The 12,886-nt window shown below is 53.1% G+C and overlaps 4 protein-coding genes across 4 annotated transcripts; 1 reads left to right on the forward strand and 3 right to left on the reverse strand.

The window, feature by feature from the left end:
* Positions 1–942: 942 nt before the first annotated feature.
* On the reverse strand, positions 943–1,940 carry J4E90_010926 (uncharacterized protein; the record flags this gene model as incomplete). The annotated part of the gene is made up of 3 exons (XM_051440438.1): positions 943–1,688; positions 1,736–1,808; positions 1,860–1,940. 3 exons carry the CDS (start codon positions 1,938–1,940, stop codon positions 943–945), a joined length of 900 nt encoding a protein of 299 aa, XP_051285707.1.
* Positions 1,941–4,366: 2,426 nt separating this feature from the next.
* J4E90_010927 (uncharacterized protein) lies at positions 4,367–5,245 on the forward strand (the record flags this gene model as incomplete). The annotated part of the gene is made up of 2 exons (XM_051440439.1): positions 4,367–5,143; positions 5,195–5,245. 2 exons carry the CDS (start codon positions 4,367–4,369, stop codon positions 5,243–5,245), a joined length of 828 nt encoding a protein of 275 aa, XP_051285708.1.
* A 968-nt stretch (positions 5,246–6,213) lies between these two features.
* J4E90_010928 (uncharacterized protein) lies at positions 6,214–8,273 on the reverse strand (the record flags this gene model as incomplete). The annotated part of the gene is made up of 4 exons (XM_051440440.1): positions 6,214–6,644; positions 6,705–7,546; positions 7,603–7,889; positions 8,136–8,273. The coding sequence occupies 4 exons, from the start codon at positions 8,271–8,273 to the stop codon at positions 6,214–6,216; spliced, it is 1,698 nt and encodes a 565-aa protein (XP_051285709.1).
* A 2,017-nt stretch (positions 8,274–10,290) lies between these two features.
* Positions 10,291–11,274, reverse strand: J4E90_010929 (uncharacterized protein; the record flags this gene model as incomplete). The annotated part of the gene is made up of 2 exons (XM_051440441.1): positions 10,291–11,046; positions 11,092–11,274. The coding sequence occupies 2 exons, from the start codon at positions 11,272–11,274 to the stop codon at positions 10,291–10,293; spliced, it is 939 nt and encodes a 312-aa protein (XP_051285710.1).
* Between the last annotated feature and the right edge of the window lie 1,612 nt (positions 11,275–12,886).

Raw genomic sequence — 12,886 nt, forward strand, 5'->3', positions numbered from 1 at the left:
GACTAGGATGACCTCGCAGGGTGAAGCAATAAGGAAGGCCAATCTGATGTCGCGCGTTGCGATCTCGTAGAAGGAGGAACGGGGCGAGTGCGCAGCCATGCAGGAGCTTAGCAATTCAGCAACTGGGGAAAATGCGATTTGTACGTCACAGGGAATTGTCGCAGCGGATGTGGTACCAAGAGCGCAAGCCACTCAGGCTAGTATGCTTTAAGTCGAGGCGGTGCACAGCAAGGCAACCACCAAGCATGGAAGCATAGAAGCTTTTTGCGCCTCAGATCTCATTTCCGCTCGCCGCACTGCAGAGGCACGATAGATGCAGCAGGGAGTGATGAGAGGATCCATAATGGTATGGACGCGTCTCCACCGCGAGCACGGGAGTGCCTGGCGTCACCGCGAGCGGGGTGTGCAGTGCACAGACCGCGATAGAGGCCCCCGTGGACCTATCGTGATCGCAAGCGGGAGGCGGAGCAGCGAAGGATAGTGGCAAATTTTCAGAATGCGCGCATCTGTTTGGTGTTATGGGAAGCTCTTTGCGCCCAGGCTGGGGGACTCTTACCAAAGCTTCTTGGGTGGTGTGGAGCGTGTAATCTCCATCAACTGCTGTCCTGCGCACGCCAGCCAGCTTGGCATCGTGGCTTCGCTCATGAAAATTTTCTGAACATGAAACAATGCCCGAACGAAGGTCGAGACGCGTCCTTCGTAAACATGCTGGCGAAGGACGGGTAATTCATCTTGTTCGATGGGTGACGTAGGTGGGGGAGGGGTACCGACTCCGTGACGCTCGAAGACGGCGCTTACGGCTATCTCAACAATCTTCGGATAAGATCTTGGCTTCGTACGTGGCACGCTCAACGCAGTGTCAAAGCGTAGCGCACGCTGCATGCAGTCAGCAACGTGAAACGGGTTCTGGCCAGAGTTCGTGCGATGTGATGATGCATGGAGCTACAGCTTCCCCTTAGTTGCACTGTGACCTGTCAGGGCAAGGTACCACTTGACACCGCACATGTCGATCCCGTCGTTCCCACAAACGCCCGCCTGTCGGGCCCTCTCCAGTATTGCATCATATTTATCCTGACCCTTGACGCCGATCGTGATCGACACAAGGCCCTCTGGATGCCCTTGACGCCCTGGAACGAAACCCAGCCTGGCGTTCGTAAAGGCCAACAGGTCGCGGCTTCGCACAACGCCAAATATCGCTTCCCACTCTCGTGCGGCCGCTTCGTGGCCAAGGTCGCCGGGCTGCAGACGTAGTACACAGCCCTCTAGCGTAAGGTGTTCGGTCCGCTCCATGCCGGCCCTATAGCGGTCGATGTCTGAACCGCAAGCATGCCATGGAGAGAAGCGAGACTGGACAGGCGTAGGATTCTTCGGACCTGGTACGTGGGAGTCGAGTTCTGGCATCATGCCGCCTGTCACCTCGTTAGCCGTATACCCTTGCGATTGGTAGGTGCCTAGCGTACCTTTGATGCCCTTTGGATGGTACTGAATACACACTGAATCCGCGTAACTATGCTCAAAGATGACTTTGGACAGTCCCTTCGCTTCGATGTATTCGCGTCGCTTTTTCGCGTCTTCGGTCTGCATGATGATCATGTATCCGCCGTCACCGCGCTTCTCGATCAGCCGTCCGGCAGTCGTCCCTGGCTTAATGGGCGAGACCACCTCGATGAAGTCGCCGCCGATTGGTACTACAGTCATGTTAGTCGCTGAAGCTAGGAAGAGACGATGAACGTACTGAGGAAGTTCTTCAACCCCCATTGCTCGACAGCTGGATCCTTGAAGACGACTTCTGTTCCTAGAACGTATGTCTGGCATCTCTGTCAGTTCTCGGTCTGTCGACCTTAACATCGTCGGCCTACAAGCTGCTGCTTCGCGCGTTCGATATCCTTCGCGACAAGTGCGACCTGGCGTAGACGCGTTGGGGCCGGAGCAAGAGCCATGTCTGCTTGGATGTTCTTCCAAGGATATCGGATCTAATGGATAGAGAGAAATGATGAGATTGGGACGCGTAATGCCTCACCGACGCTTACTCGAGCTCAGCGGCTCAGCGGCGAGTAGCTTCTTCCCCGCATCAGCAGCCGCGGCATTTCCTATTACGGAAGCTACAACGTTAGTGTACTAGGTTAGTAGAGCATCAATTGGGATCAATGAGAAGATGGATGACATCGCAGGTATCGACCGAGATACGTATCTGGAGCGGTGTCGTGACGTCGTCAGGGCGTGTTGTTGCGATGTTTCATCGCGACTGCCATCTGGTCGGGCCGAAGTGCCGAAGCACCGATGCTCTCGTCCGATCTCCAACGCGCCTTCCAACAACACAACAACAACCTTCTTTTCACTTCCGCCGCTGATGCGCATCGACATTCACAAGCGACTTCATCTAGTTATCACGACGAACGAATGGCCCAATTTCGCTCCTTCCTTCGTACGCCTCTCGCGTACACCATCTACAACACAGAGATGGTTGGGCTCCAATGAGTTGTTTGCAAGTCTACACCGTAGCCTGGAGGTACACAAAACCCTTCGATCGATTCTATATCGGAAGGAGCTTTTTGTGAATATCTCCAGACTACGTTTGACGGTGCGTTATGAAAAGCAGCTTCTTCGCATACGTGGGTTTGTTTACTCACCGAGTGACACATCTCTTACTTTCCGGACAGTGATAAGCAGTCACCGGGTTTCTGGAAAGCTTGTCTGACATTGACTGAGCTTCTGCACGTGAGGCATATCAACTGACGATCGTTTGCTGAATTTACTTCATGACATGTCATGCCGCCTTCTTCGGGTTTTATCTTCAAACGTCGATAACAATACTTCGTAAACAACTTCAGTACTCGATCTTTACACAGCGAACTCAACACCCATCTTTCTTTATTACTCAGATTTCACTGGGTGGTTTCATAAGGTACCCTTGACGTGGCAGGCGAAGCCCGACGTCGCCGCTTGTCCTTGTTGCTATTACATACGAACTTCACTGGCGTTTGCCGGGCAAAAAGATCTGTCGCAGTAAGCCATCGATCCTTGACGTCAATCAGAATACAGGTAATGGTAAGAGACAACCAAGGGCCTGACTACCGTCTACGGCCTTTATTCACGAGGATTCCCCCATCTACCGATCACTGCGCATTATCAACCTCTCCATACATCTTCTCTCTGGTTCTCGGGGGTTTCAGCCTTTCGGTCATGCTTTCTCAACTACATCGACGAGAGTCAAACACAGCTAACACCCAACGTAGTCTTTCATGCTGCATGAAGCGATCTTCATGGACACATTCGCGAGTCATGTCTCCGCAGACTCGATTTCTTTAGCACTGCTGGACTATCGTCTTCATGACATCACACATGCAGTCAGATCTGCCGACTCTACATTGAACTTCCGGACATCACACGTCGAATCACATCTGGTATACCACATACCCTACTCGGATCGGCTCTGAGCTATGAACACTCTTGCTAGGAAACTCGCTGCGAATATCTAAAGGCCGTTGGGTGTGCCTACAGTTCGCAATCTCATACCTTGGTAGCTATCCTCTGCTTCGCGACTAGGCACACATCCCGAGCCAATCACGACTATTTCATTGATAACGACACTCCACCTACTCCGACAAGAAACCGCGTTCGAGTCGGCAATCATACTGGATGCCTCAATCATTAAAAAGCGCTCGTCGAAGAACGATTGCCAGATTGCTTCTTTCACTTTTGGTAGCATGTCCCGAGAACGTACTACACACCTGGAATAGGAAGCCGCCCAGGTTCCAGCTGATCAGGAGACCATTGTGCCGCAAAGAAAGAGATCACCTCCTCACAATCACGGTCACGGATGACCCGTTGAGTCATCCAAACCTGTCGACCCCTCCCTGATCAAGACAAAATTCAGTCCATCAAGATTATCAGTACGTCATCTGCGTCTGTTTCTGACGCGCTGAAGTCCGTTTAAGGGATATACAAACGCTTTCGAAACATAAGACACGCGCCTTTTACGCGTTTTTACGCGTTGTGAGCTTCTGTAAGCGTCTTGTCGGCTTCACCACGGTAGCTCGGGTCCGGTGCCCGAGCGCCCACCCTGCCTGTTCAAATTCGTCTTCGCGGTCACCTCCGATTATCCTCTCTTCTTACGACTCTCATTCAGCTTCGAAGTAGTCGTTCATCTTCTTGTCATTTTTTATAAAGGCCGCTGTTCCCGTAGTCGTCTTCTCTTTTTTCGGCCACTCCCTCGCTTCTGTTCTGGAGACAACGAGTCAACCGTTCTGTTCTACGTTTTCTAGGTAAGTCCCTCTTTTCTTTACTGTTCTGTTCTGTTTAGCGTTCTTCGTTTTGCTTTGGTGGGAGCTTCAGTGGTTTATAGCTCTACAGTGAGCTTGTCAAGATGTCGGACTCTGTCAACAACTATTTCTTCGCGATCGCGGCGGCAACACCGCTTCCTTCTATCGAGGGTCAAGACCCCATCAACAACGTCAACCTCGCACCTCCGCTACCTCGGACTCGTTCTCAAGTCTCCGCACTTCGTTCACCTTTCACGGTTCGACCCACTGTCCTTTCAGCACCCGTTGCCAAGAAGTCGAGTACAAAGCCAAGCAAGAAGCGCAAGCCCGAATTCACCATCTTCGTCGATACCGAGGCAGCCAACGACATCCCGAGGCCCATCCAGACACCCAAGCGGTCCAAGACCAACAGCTTACGCACTCCGCTCGGTGACAGGACCTTCTCTACTGCTTCAACGCCCTCGCCGTCTCCCCGTCTTCCCGACACCCCATTCCGCTTCTCGCCTGCCGACCCTCTCTGGGAGAACACCGAGAACTACGAGCCTTACATTGAGACTCCTCCTACGACTCCACTTGGTCCTCCTTCCACGCCCCTCGGTCCCACCGCCTCGGCCGGCCCGCCACCTCCGCTTTCCACACGCGCTCTTCGTCCTCGCCGTGATCGTGCTTCTTCTTTAGCCAACCTTCTCCCCCCGGTCAACATGCTCGCCTACAACATGCTCGGTTTGCAGAACTGGAGGATTAGCTCCATCGGTATCGGCCTGGCCTACCGCAAGGTCGCTAGTAGAACCCACCCGGACATGGTTGCGCCAGCTCAGAAGGAGCTCGCAACGCTGGACATGCAGCAGATCAACGCCGTCAAGGACATGTTGATGGACAAGGTAAGTCTCAATTGTACGAAAGGAATGCGAGATATGTACTGACCTCCATAGGACCTCCGCATCAAGTACCACCGCGACGGTCTCATCCCCTGGGTCGTTTGAGGCCCCGAGATGTTGTACCACACTGATGATACGATGATCACGATACGACTATAATGCTGAGTTTGTGTAAGAGATACTGGACGAGAGTTGTGTACAGGGTTTTGCCGCCTGTGGCATGCCAGTGTGTTTTCCAAACGGTTGCTACGATGAGTATGAGCATGATGGTAATGGTCAGAGGTTAGTGTGGTAATGGACAGTGGTTGGGTATATTGATGCAGGATTATGGTCCGTGATGATTATGGGCGGTGGTGGAAAAGTGCCCTGTCTTTCCTTGTTTTCTTTTCCTTACTTTCACGACACGATACTCGCTTGTGGTGCTACGCGCACACATTCGCGCACGACGGATACGTTTTCATGACGCTGAACGCGACACGATGGTTACGAATACTGGTATGCTCAATACATTACACTCATTTGGAACTCGAGCGTTGCGATAATATACGAGTGAGTTCCTGACAATTTCGTGTCAGTGACCACGTCATACACCTTCATTCTCACGCAAGCTGCCCTGAACTTAAGCACAGAATACATGACACAGCATATAGCACAACAGACGCGACACATCCCGACCACAACCAAGCCAGCAAATTAAGAGCAGAGTGCACTCCATTTCCTCAATTCTTCGTCTAATATACTCCGTATATCGTCGCCGGGTCGCCCCATAAGCTTCTCATTCAACGCGACCATCGAACTAAAAGCGAACTCCGTGTAATATGCTTCGCTAGTAACAACAACAAGTGGTCCGCCCCATTCGTCCATCGCATTGCCAAGAACGCACTTCCGTCCCGCTGCATCTCCCGTCTCCGCGGACATCTCCGCGGCACACTCGACCACAAAAAAAAGGACTGCCCCACAGCGTGCCGTGCTTAGCGATCAGCGCCAAATTCTCCTCCCTCCCGTCGCAACCCTTCTGCATAACGTAATTCGTCTCGATCTCTCGATCTTCCCGTCCACCACTGCCCATTCCATCAATACCGCTCCGTCCTAATTCTCACATAACTATCCGCATTACTAACATACCCCCTGAAACTCGGTCCCAGAGACCAACTCGCCAGTTCCCTGACCACGTCCCTCGCGGTATCGCACAGATCCACCTGGCCCGTCTCTTCATTACTACACAGCGCCTGGTCCGTCGCAAATGACCAATCGCACTGGATATTCAAACTCATATCCATGAGCCACTCCATGCGCTCCTGCATAGCCGGGATCTGAGTAACGAGTTCGCGGAAAGCGGGCCAGACGATGAAGTCGACGATGTTGATGTGGGGCATGAAGAGTTGGTTGGGCGTGGGGCGGAACCATTCGGGGATGGCGTTGTAAGTTTCGGGACTGGGGGAGATCATCCAGCGCATTAGGTACCAGAAGAGGTACATGGAGCCGAAGCAGGAGAAGGTGTTACCTGGGGGTTTCTTGTTAGCGATGACGTGTTTATGGGGGAGAAGGGCCCGGTGAGATGTACCCTTCATGTATACGCCGTGCACCATGCCGACTGCCCATTTGGTGAGTATGCCGGAGTTGTTGTATATGTCTTCGTCCCATAGCGCGGCAAGATTCGGATGGATCTCGATGATTTGGTCGGCGGGTACGCCCATGTTCATGAGTGTTGTGGCTTGTTCGTAGATACCAGGAAATGCGCGTTTCAATGAGCCTGGGTCGGGCACTGTGTTGATGGGTAACATGGACCATGTGGGTAGAAACAGGTTGGTGATTTGCGTCTCTTGAATGTCGCCCGGATAGTGGTTACTTCGGATGCTACTGGAGAATGGCATGTTGCCGAAGAGGTTGCGGAGGTTGAGATTTGGGTGTATTCTGATGGTGTTCACGATCGGTTGTCGGCCAGTGAGATGCGTAGGGTATGCCGAGCGTATCGTGTTTTGTCTGTGTGGTGAGGGCCGTTGGCTTCGTGATTGTTTCGATGACGGTGCTGCGTTCCCGACACCGTCGAAGTTCGTTCCTTGTTGCAGAAGTCGTGGATCAATCTGGCTTTTCTGAAGCCTTTCTTCCTCTTCACTCTCTTCCCCCTCGTCCCTTGTCAAAAGATAGTCCTCTCGATCAAACAGCGGAACTAGGAAGGGATGATCGCTTGATCCATCTGTCGTTGCTTGTTGTTTTTCCTTGCCCGACGCAAATGATGATGAAGGATTGTTTGCCGAAGGCGACCAGCCTCTGTTTTGACTTGTTGGTGATGCCATGGAGATGTTAGAGCCTTTTCGAAACTGCGAGCCGCCTTTACTCGTGTCGAATGCGGATTCGTGGCTCATACCGCTTCCAGAAGTGTCGGTAGACTCCTGACCCAGTAAGCTGAACCAGAGTTATCAACTTGTTGTAGCCAGAGGAAGCTGTCGAGTGATGCATACCTGGGGGGATGGCCGGATATCGCCGGGGATATTGTCATTGGGAGGGTCTTTGCGACCTCTTCAGGTGCTTCACCTAGCCTTAGTCGAGCGAGAACAGCGGCGGCCTGATCGTCGGTCCCGGAGCGTAGCGATGTGACGATGCGCTTCAGGTCATCCAGCTCGCCGGTCATGCTGTCTCTCTTCATAATCTTCATCCGCTCGGCTCGCGAGACACCTTCGGCGACGTCGTATTGACATGATAGGTCGTTCTCCTTGCATCGATTGCATCGGGGTCTGGTGCCGTCACACTGCGAATAAGCAATCAGCACAGTCCGCGGGGCCAATGAAAGCTGCAAAAGGCCTACGTACAGGTAGTGTCACATGACGTGAGTACCTATAGAAGAGCGCAAATCAGGAATGCATGGGCCTTGAGTACTTGGAAGTATCCCTCAGTGCCTCGCAGGGCTGTAGCATGGCATAGTGCCTGATAGCTGAGCGAAATACCTTGGGATGGTCCAGGGCATTGCTATTGCGTGTAACTCGGTCCTACGTACCTTGGCCTTCCCATTTCGGCACTGCACGCACGCCACGGCAACAGCCTGTCGCTTCTTCCGCCGGTCTGAGGTTGCGCGTCGCTGCCCCGGCTCATCTGAGGCTGGTGCAATGCTTTGCCATCGCTCCGAGTGATCCATACCGTGAATGTCGATGTAGTGGGCGAGATCCCCGGTGCTCAGAGATGCCAAAGTCGCTTGTGGAGCCGGTGGAGCCTAGGCAATGTCGGATGCGTGAGCGTGTTCAGCAGGCCGTGTTGTTGGGCTCGCCTCGCGCTCTGGAGTTGCGCTTCGCCAACCTGTACACATCTGCAGCGGTTCGCCACTTCCTGTTGCACAGATAAACCGGTCGGGGACGCCACGGGTTCCTCGCCTTGGAATATTAGAACAGATCGCATTTGCGACCAAGATCGAATTTGATCGAAAGCTCGGTACAAAAGGCCGACAGCAAGCTTCGTCCGGGAATGCTCTCCTGACCAATGAGACGCTATGGCGCACCATCTCACGTGCTGTAGAGATCGGTCCAGAATAAGGCATCGAAATCTGTTACTATGAAAAAGAGGCGAAGGAGAAAAGTGCATGAGGGTGGAAACCGAGGCTACGTTCCAGACGGATAGATTGGCTAGCTTCGGCGGCACACGTGCGGCGGTTCGGGTCCAGATGTATTTGCTCGCTAGCATTCAACGGGGTTCCAGGCTCCCTAACCCTTCGAGAGCCTCAAACGACCGTCTGAGGTGTGGGTGAAGACTGGTCATGATTGGACGGCGTGCAGCGACAGGTGTGGTGGAGTGGAGGTGGCGGTGCGTGTCGTGCTGACTGCTAGGCTGGTCCATTGCAGCCGAGAAATATCTCGCATCGAAGTGTGACGTCGTGCCATCCACAGCGTCTCCCAAACAACCTTCTCTTGACCTTAGTAGGCATACCATGCATATACGCCAACGGGCGCGGCAGTCAGGTCGGTAGAGCAGCGTCGCCACCGGTCCTGCCTGGTGGGCTCTTCATGTCGCCGACCGTACATTGAGAAGAAAGGCAAAATCGCAATGCGCCTCGGAAGAGCTGGCGGACGAGGTTCAAATACAACATGCGTGATTGACGTCACTGGGCAGACTGAACTCCAGGATTGCTTTGAGGTGCCACGATGGCAAACCCGGAGCCTAGACCACATCGCGTTGTAAAAAATGTCCGACGGATGCTACTGGCTACATGCATCGGCAAGTTGGGTGGAATCGACATGCGTTGGTTGTCGTGGTATTGCACGAAGATCGCAACACCATCAACGGGAACGGGTGCCTGTAGCACTGCGACATTCGTGCGTCCTCTTTTGCTTGCTATGTAAGGTCCGGAGTTTCAGGCCGAACCGCCTCATTTTTTCAAATCCGCAGTCAGCACTCGGAATATAGAACGACTGATATGGTATGTGCACGGCTTTGCTAACTATATGTCGACAAACTTTCCCTCTTTCAACTGCCGTTGCATTGGAGAATCATATCTGATGAGAGCAAAATCCGAAAACTTCAACACGTGATTCTCGTAACGAGTTGCCCCAGCCACGTCTTCAAAAACGGAAAAGTGTGAGAATGCGAGCCACGATCTGTACTGCCAGTCTTGCCGATTCGCCAACGGAGTGCACATGCCGAAACACCTTCACGAAAAGGGTACGAGCCAGACCTCCTAGGGCCATGGAATTCGCAAATCGCATACCCACACCAAGATAGCCTCATCTTGGATCCACCTCGGTTCGCCCTCCGCCGAAATCTCGGCCTCCGGCGCCGCCCGCCAATCTGTCGCCAGCGACAGCTGCATATGAAGTCCAGGTACTATTTAGCTGTGCCTCAACCTCAACTAGGGAGCATGCTTCCTGGTCAGGATGGGCAGGGTCCATCTGCGGGGTCTAGGCAGTGAACTTCGTAACGAACTTCGTACGCGAGAATAAGTATTGAAAAATGTGGATACACGACGAGGTGATATGTAAGATGAATTGCGATACTAGCAACTGGCGAGTACGCCTCAGAAGCTCCTGGACTCCTTGCTCGACATATAAAATCCCCCGGTATATCCGTCACTCTATGTCTCCGTGTCTAAGGTCCTCAACTGACAAAAGAAAGCGCTATGCCATGGCCCATTGAAGGCAAACCCGTAATTCAGATACTCAGGGTTTCTAAACCCGACCCAATACCATATCGTTATCCGACGATGTGGTGTCCATACTCTTGCCCCGACTCGCCCTGTTCTTGCCAATCGTGTTACCAAGCGCTGGGAAGCAGTACCCAGGATGGAATACGGTAAGCACCAACACACTCATGACGATCATGGCACCTTCCAAGATGATAAAGTCCGTCTCATCGCGCATGAGCTCGCTGCCCCAGCCATCGGTGAGTTCCGGAATACGGTAGATGCATCGAATGTAGATACCCAAGAAGCCGACTATGATGGCGAAGATGAAGCATCGGAACGATGTCTTGCGGAAGAGCGTCATTGCTCCAGAAGAGAGTTGATCGCGGCGGTGGTAGGTGCGGATGGTGTACTCGACGAGAAGGGCGCCGAAGATGGACAGAACAACGACCTGGAGGACGACACCGGCCACCATGAGATTTGTTCCGAGATCCTGCAAATCCGAGCCGCTATCTGCAGTAGCAGCAATGCCACCGCCGGCACCCTGGAGAACGAGCGAGAAGATGTCGCCGGTGATGAAGATGCGCGTGTACCACACCGGCGACAAGCGTGACCACGATTGTCCGAAGTTGATGACGATGTGCTTGAGCGTGACGTATATTCCAGCCGAAACGAAGGCGGGGGAGATGATCAAGCAGCAGATCTGCATCTGGAAGCCGGTCTCGTCGTAAGGGTTGTTGTACAGGAGGATGCGTCCGATGTATCCGACGAGCTCGCCCAAGCAGCCTAGACAGAGAGCAATCTATCGGGTGTTAGATGCGTCCTGCCAAGTCGAGGAATAACTTACCATGTAGGTCCACGTCTTGTATCGAATACCCAGCCCCAGATTGATAACCAGGCAGAGGCCGAAGAACGCCGCGAAGAAAGCATTGGCTTCGATGCTGGGGTAGTAGCCGTATAGTGTACCCTCTACGGGACATTCGGGGCCAACTTCGACGCACCACTGAGGGACAGCTACTTGTTCGGGCATCGTCAAGGGGTTCTTGGGAGCTGGAAGGTCGTTGCGATAGGGGTGGAATACTCCGAAAGCGATCGAGATAAGTGATCTCTGGAGAAGATGGAGGTAGATGCGGTGGTTTGTGATAATGACCTGTTAAACGACGGGTGATCCCTTACCTTATAGCCAACAGTCGGAGATACAGGTGAGATGGTGTTTCGCACCATGCACCGAATCCATACATGGCGCAAGTATAGCCCCAGCCTGAGGCAGTGCGGGCTACGCGTATCTTAACGACCCGTTTGCTAGTCCTAGAATAGCCAAGGATGCGAAATCTGACAAGCACATGCAGGATGCCTTCTCTTGCAAGCCACGTTCTAAGTCATCATTGTTTCGCGGATTGCCCCAGGATAGGTTTAGTGGCATCGCTTCGGTAGCCAAGACTTCCGAAAGTGGGTATGATTGGGTGCGTCATGTACTGTGGGCTGAGCAGATGTTGGTGATGAACTTATTTCACCGGACGTGTTTGCGTATATACGCATCTTCATCCGCATCTCCACATCATCTACGTAGGTGATGTGATGGTGTGGACCAATCGAGTATCTTGGACACGGGCTCGCGCGACACGATAGCTGCGAAAGACAACACCGAGTATGCCAAGCATACAGCAAGTAATGCGCCAGTCGCTACAGCGCGAAAGACAGAGACTGCAGTAGTAGTGGTGTATATTCGACTATTGTTCCGCCCAGCTTTGTGGACCTCAGAGGCATACCGCCAGCGCCATGCTGACGTTTTAACGCAATCTGCGGAGGAACTTTAGGCCACCGCACCGCAGAGACACGGTGAGTTGTCAAGCCTCCAAGGAGTCCGACGAATTATGAATCGATAAGGATTATTTTTTAGCGGTATCCAGTTGGTTCCTCGTGTTTTATAGGGCTTGGCACCTCATCGTCCCGGTTACTCGGTCTTCGGTCGATGGACGGTTCCTCCTCGTTTGCTCGTTCGCAACCTACAGGCTTTGCACAGCCATGATGCATGCGCTTGAGTAGTCGTCCTCTTACGCGCGATGAACTGTGAGCCCCATCGTCTCTACCCCTTCATGCACAGTAGCATCCAGAAGGGACAAGCGTGGGAATTCATGCTGGAGCAGCGCCGTGCTTGCCGTCACCGTCAGCAACCACGAGGGAAGTAAAGGGCAATTCAGAAACCATGGCGCACGCGAAACTGAAATTGAATAGCCAGCTCTGAACGATGTATCAAACGACTCGTGATGCACTTGATGAAGGTGTTGCGATGGACCGTGGACGCGGCCTCAGCAATGGAACGCAAGAACCCGCCCGGCGCCTCGGCATCCGCATCTCCGACAATCTGGAGCAGCCGTGCGTATCTAGGTCTCGCATCCCAGCTCTTTTTTGCAGCGCTCGCTCACCGTCACGCGCGACACCGAAAGATCGCGATTGACACTTACGCGCACGAATGGATCGAAGGTTCCAGCGTCTCAACAAGGAAGCCACGGAAAAGTACCGGTCCGGATTCAGCGTCGATGCTGCCCGAAGAGCATCCTCCAGCGAGTCGAAGTCAACGTGATGTCTGCATCATCAATTCTGTCAGCTTGAGGTCCAGCTATCCGGAGACGACTTCAGGA

The sequence above is a fragment of the Alternaria incomplexa genome, assembly GCF_024043165.1.
Source record: "Alternaria incomplexa strain BMP 0042 chromosome Unknown scaffold_30, whole genome shotgun sequence".
NCBI classification, from domain to species: Eukaryota; Fungi; Ascomycota; class Dothideomycetes; order Pleosporales; family Pleosporaceae; genus Alternaria; species Alternaria incomplexa.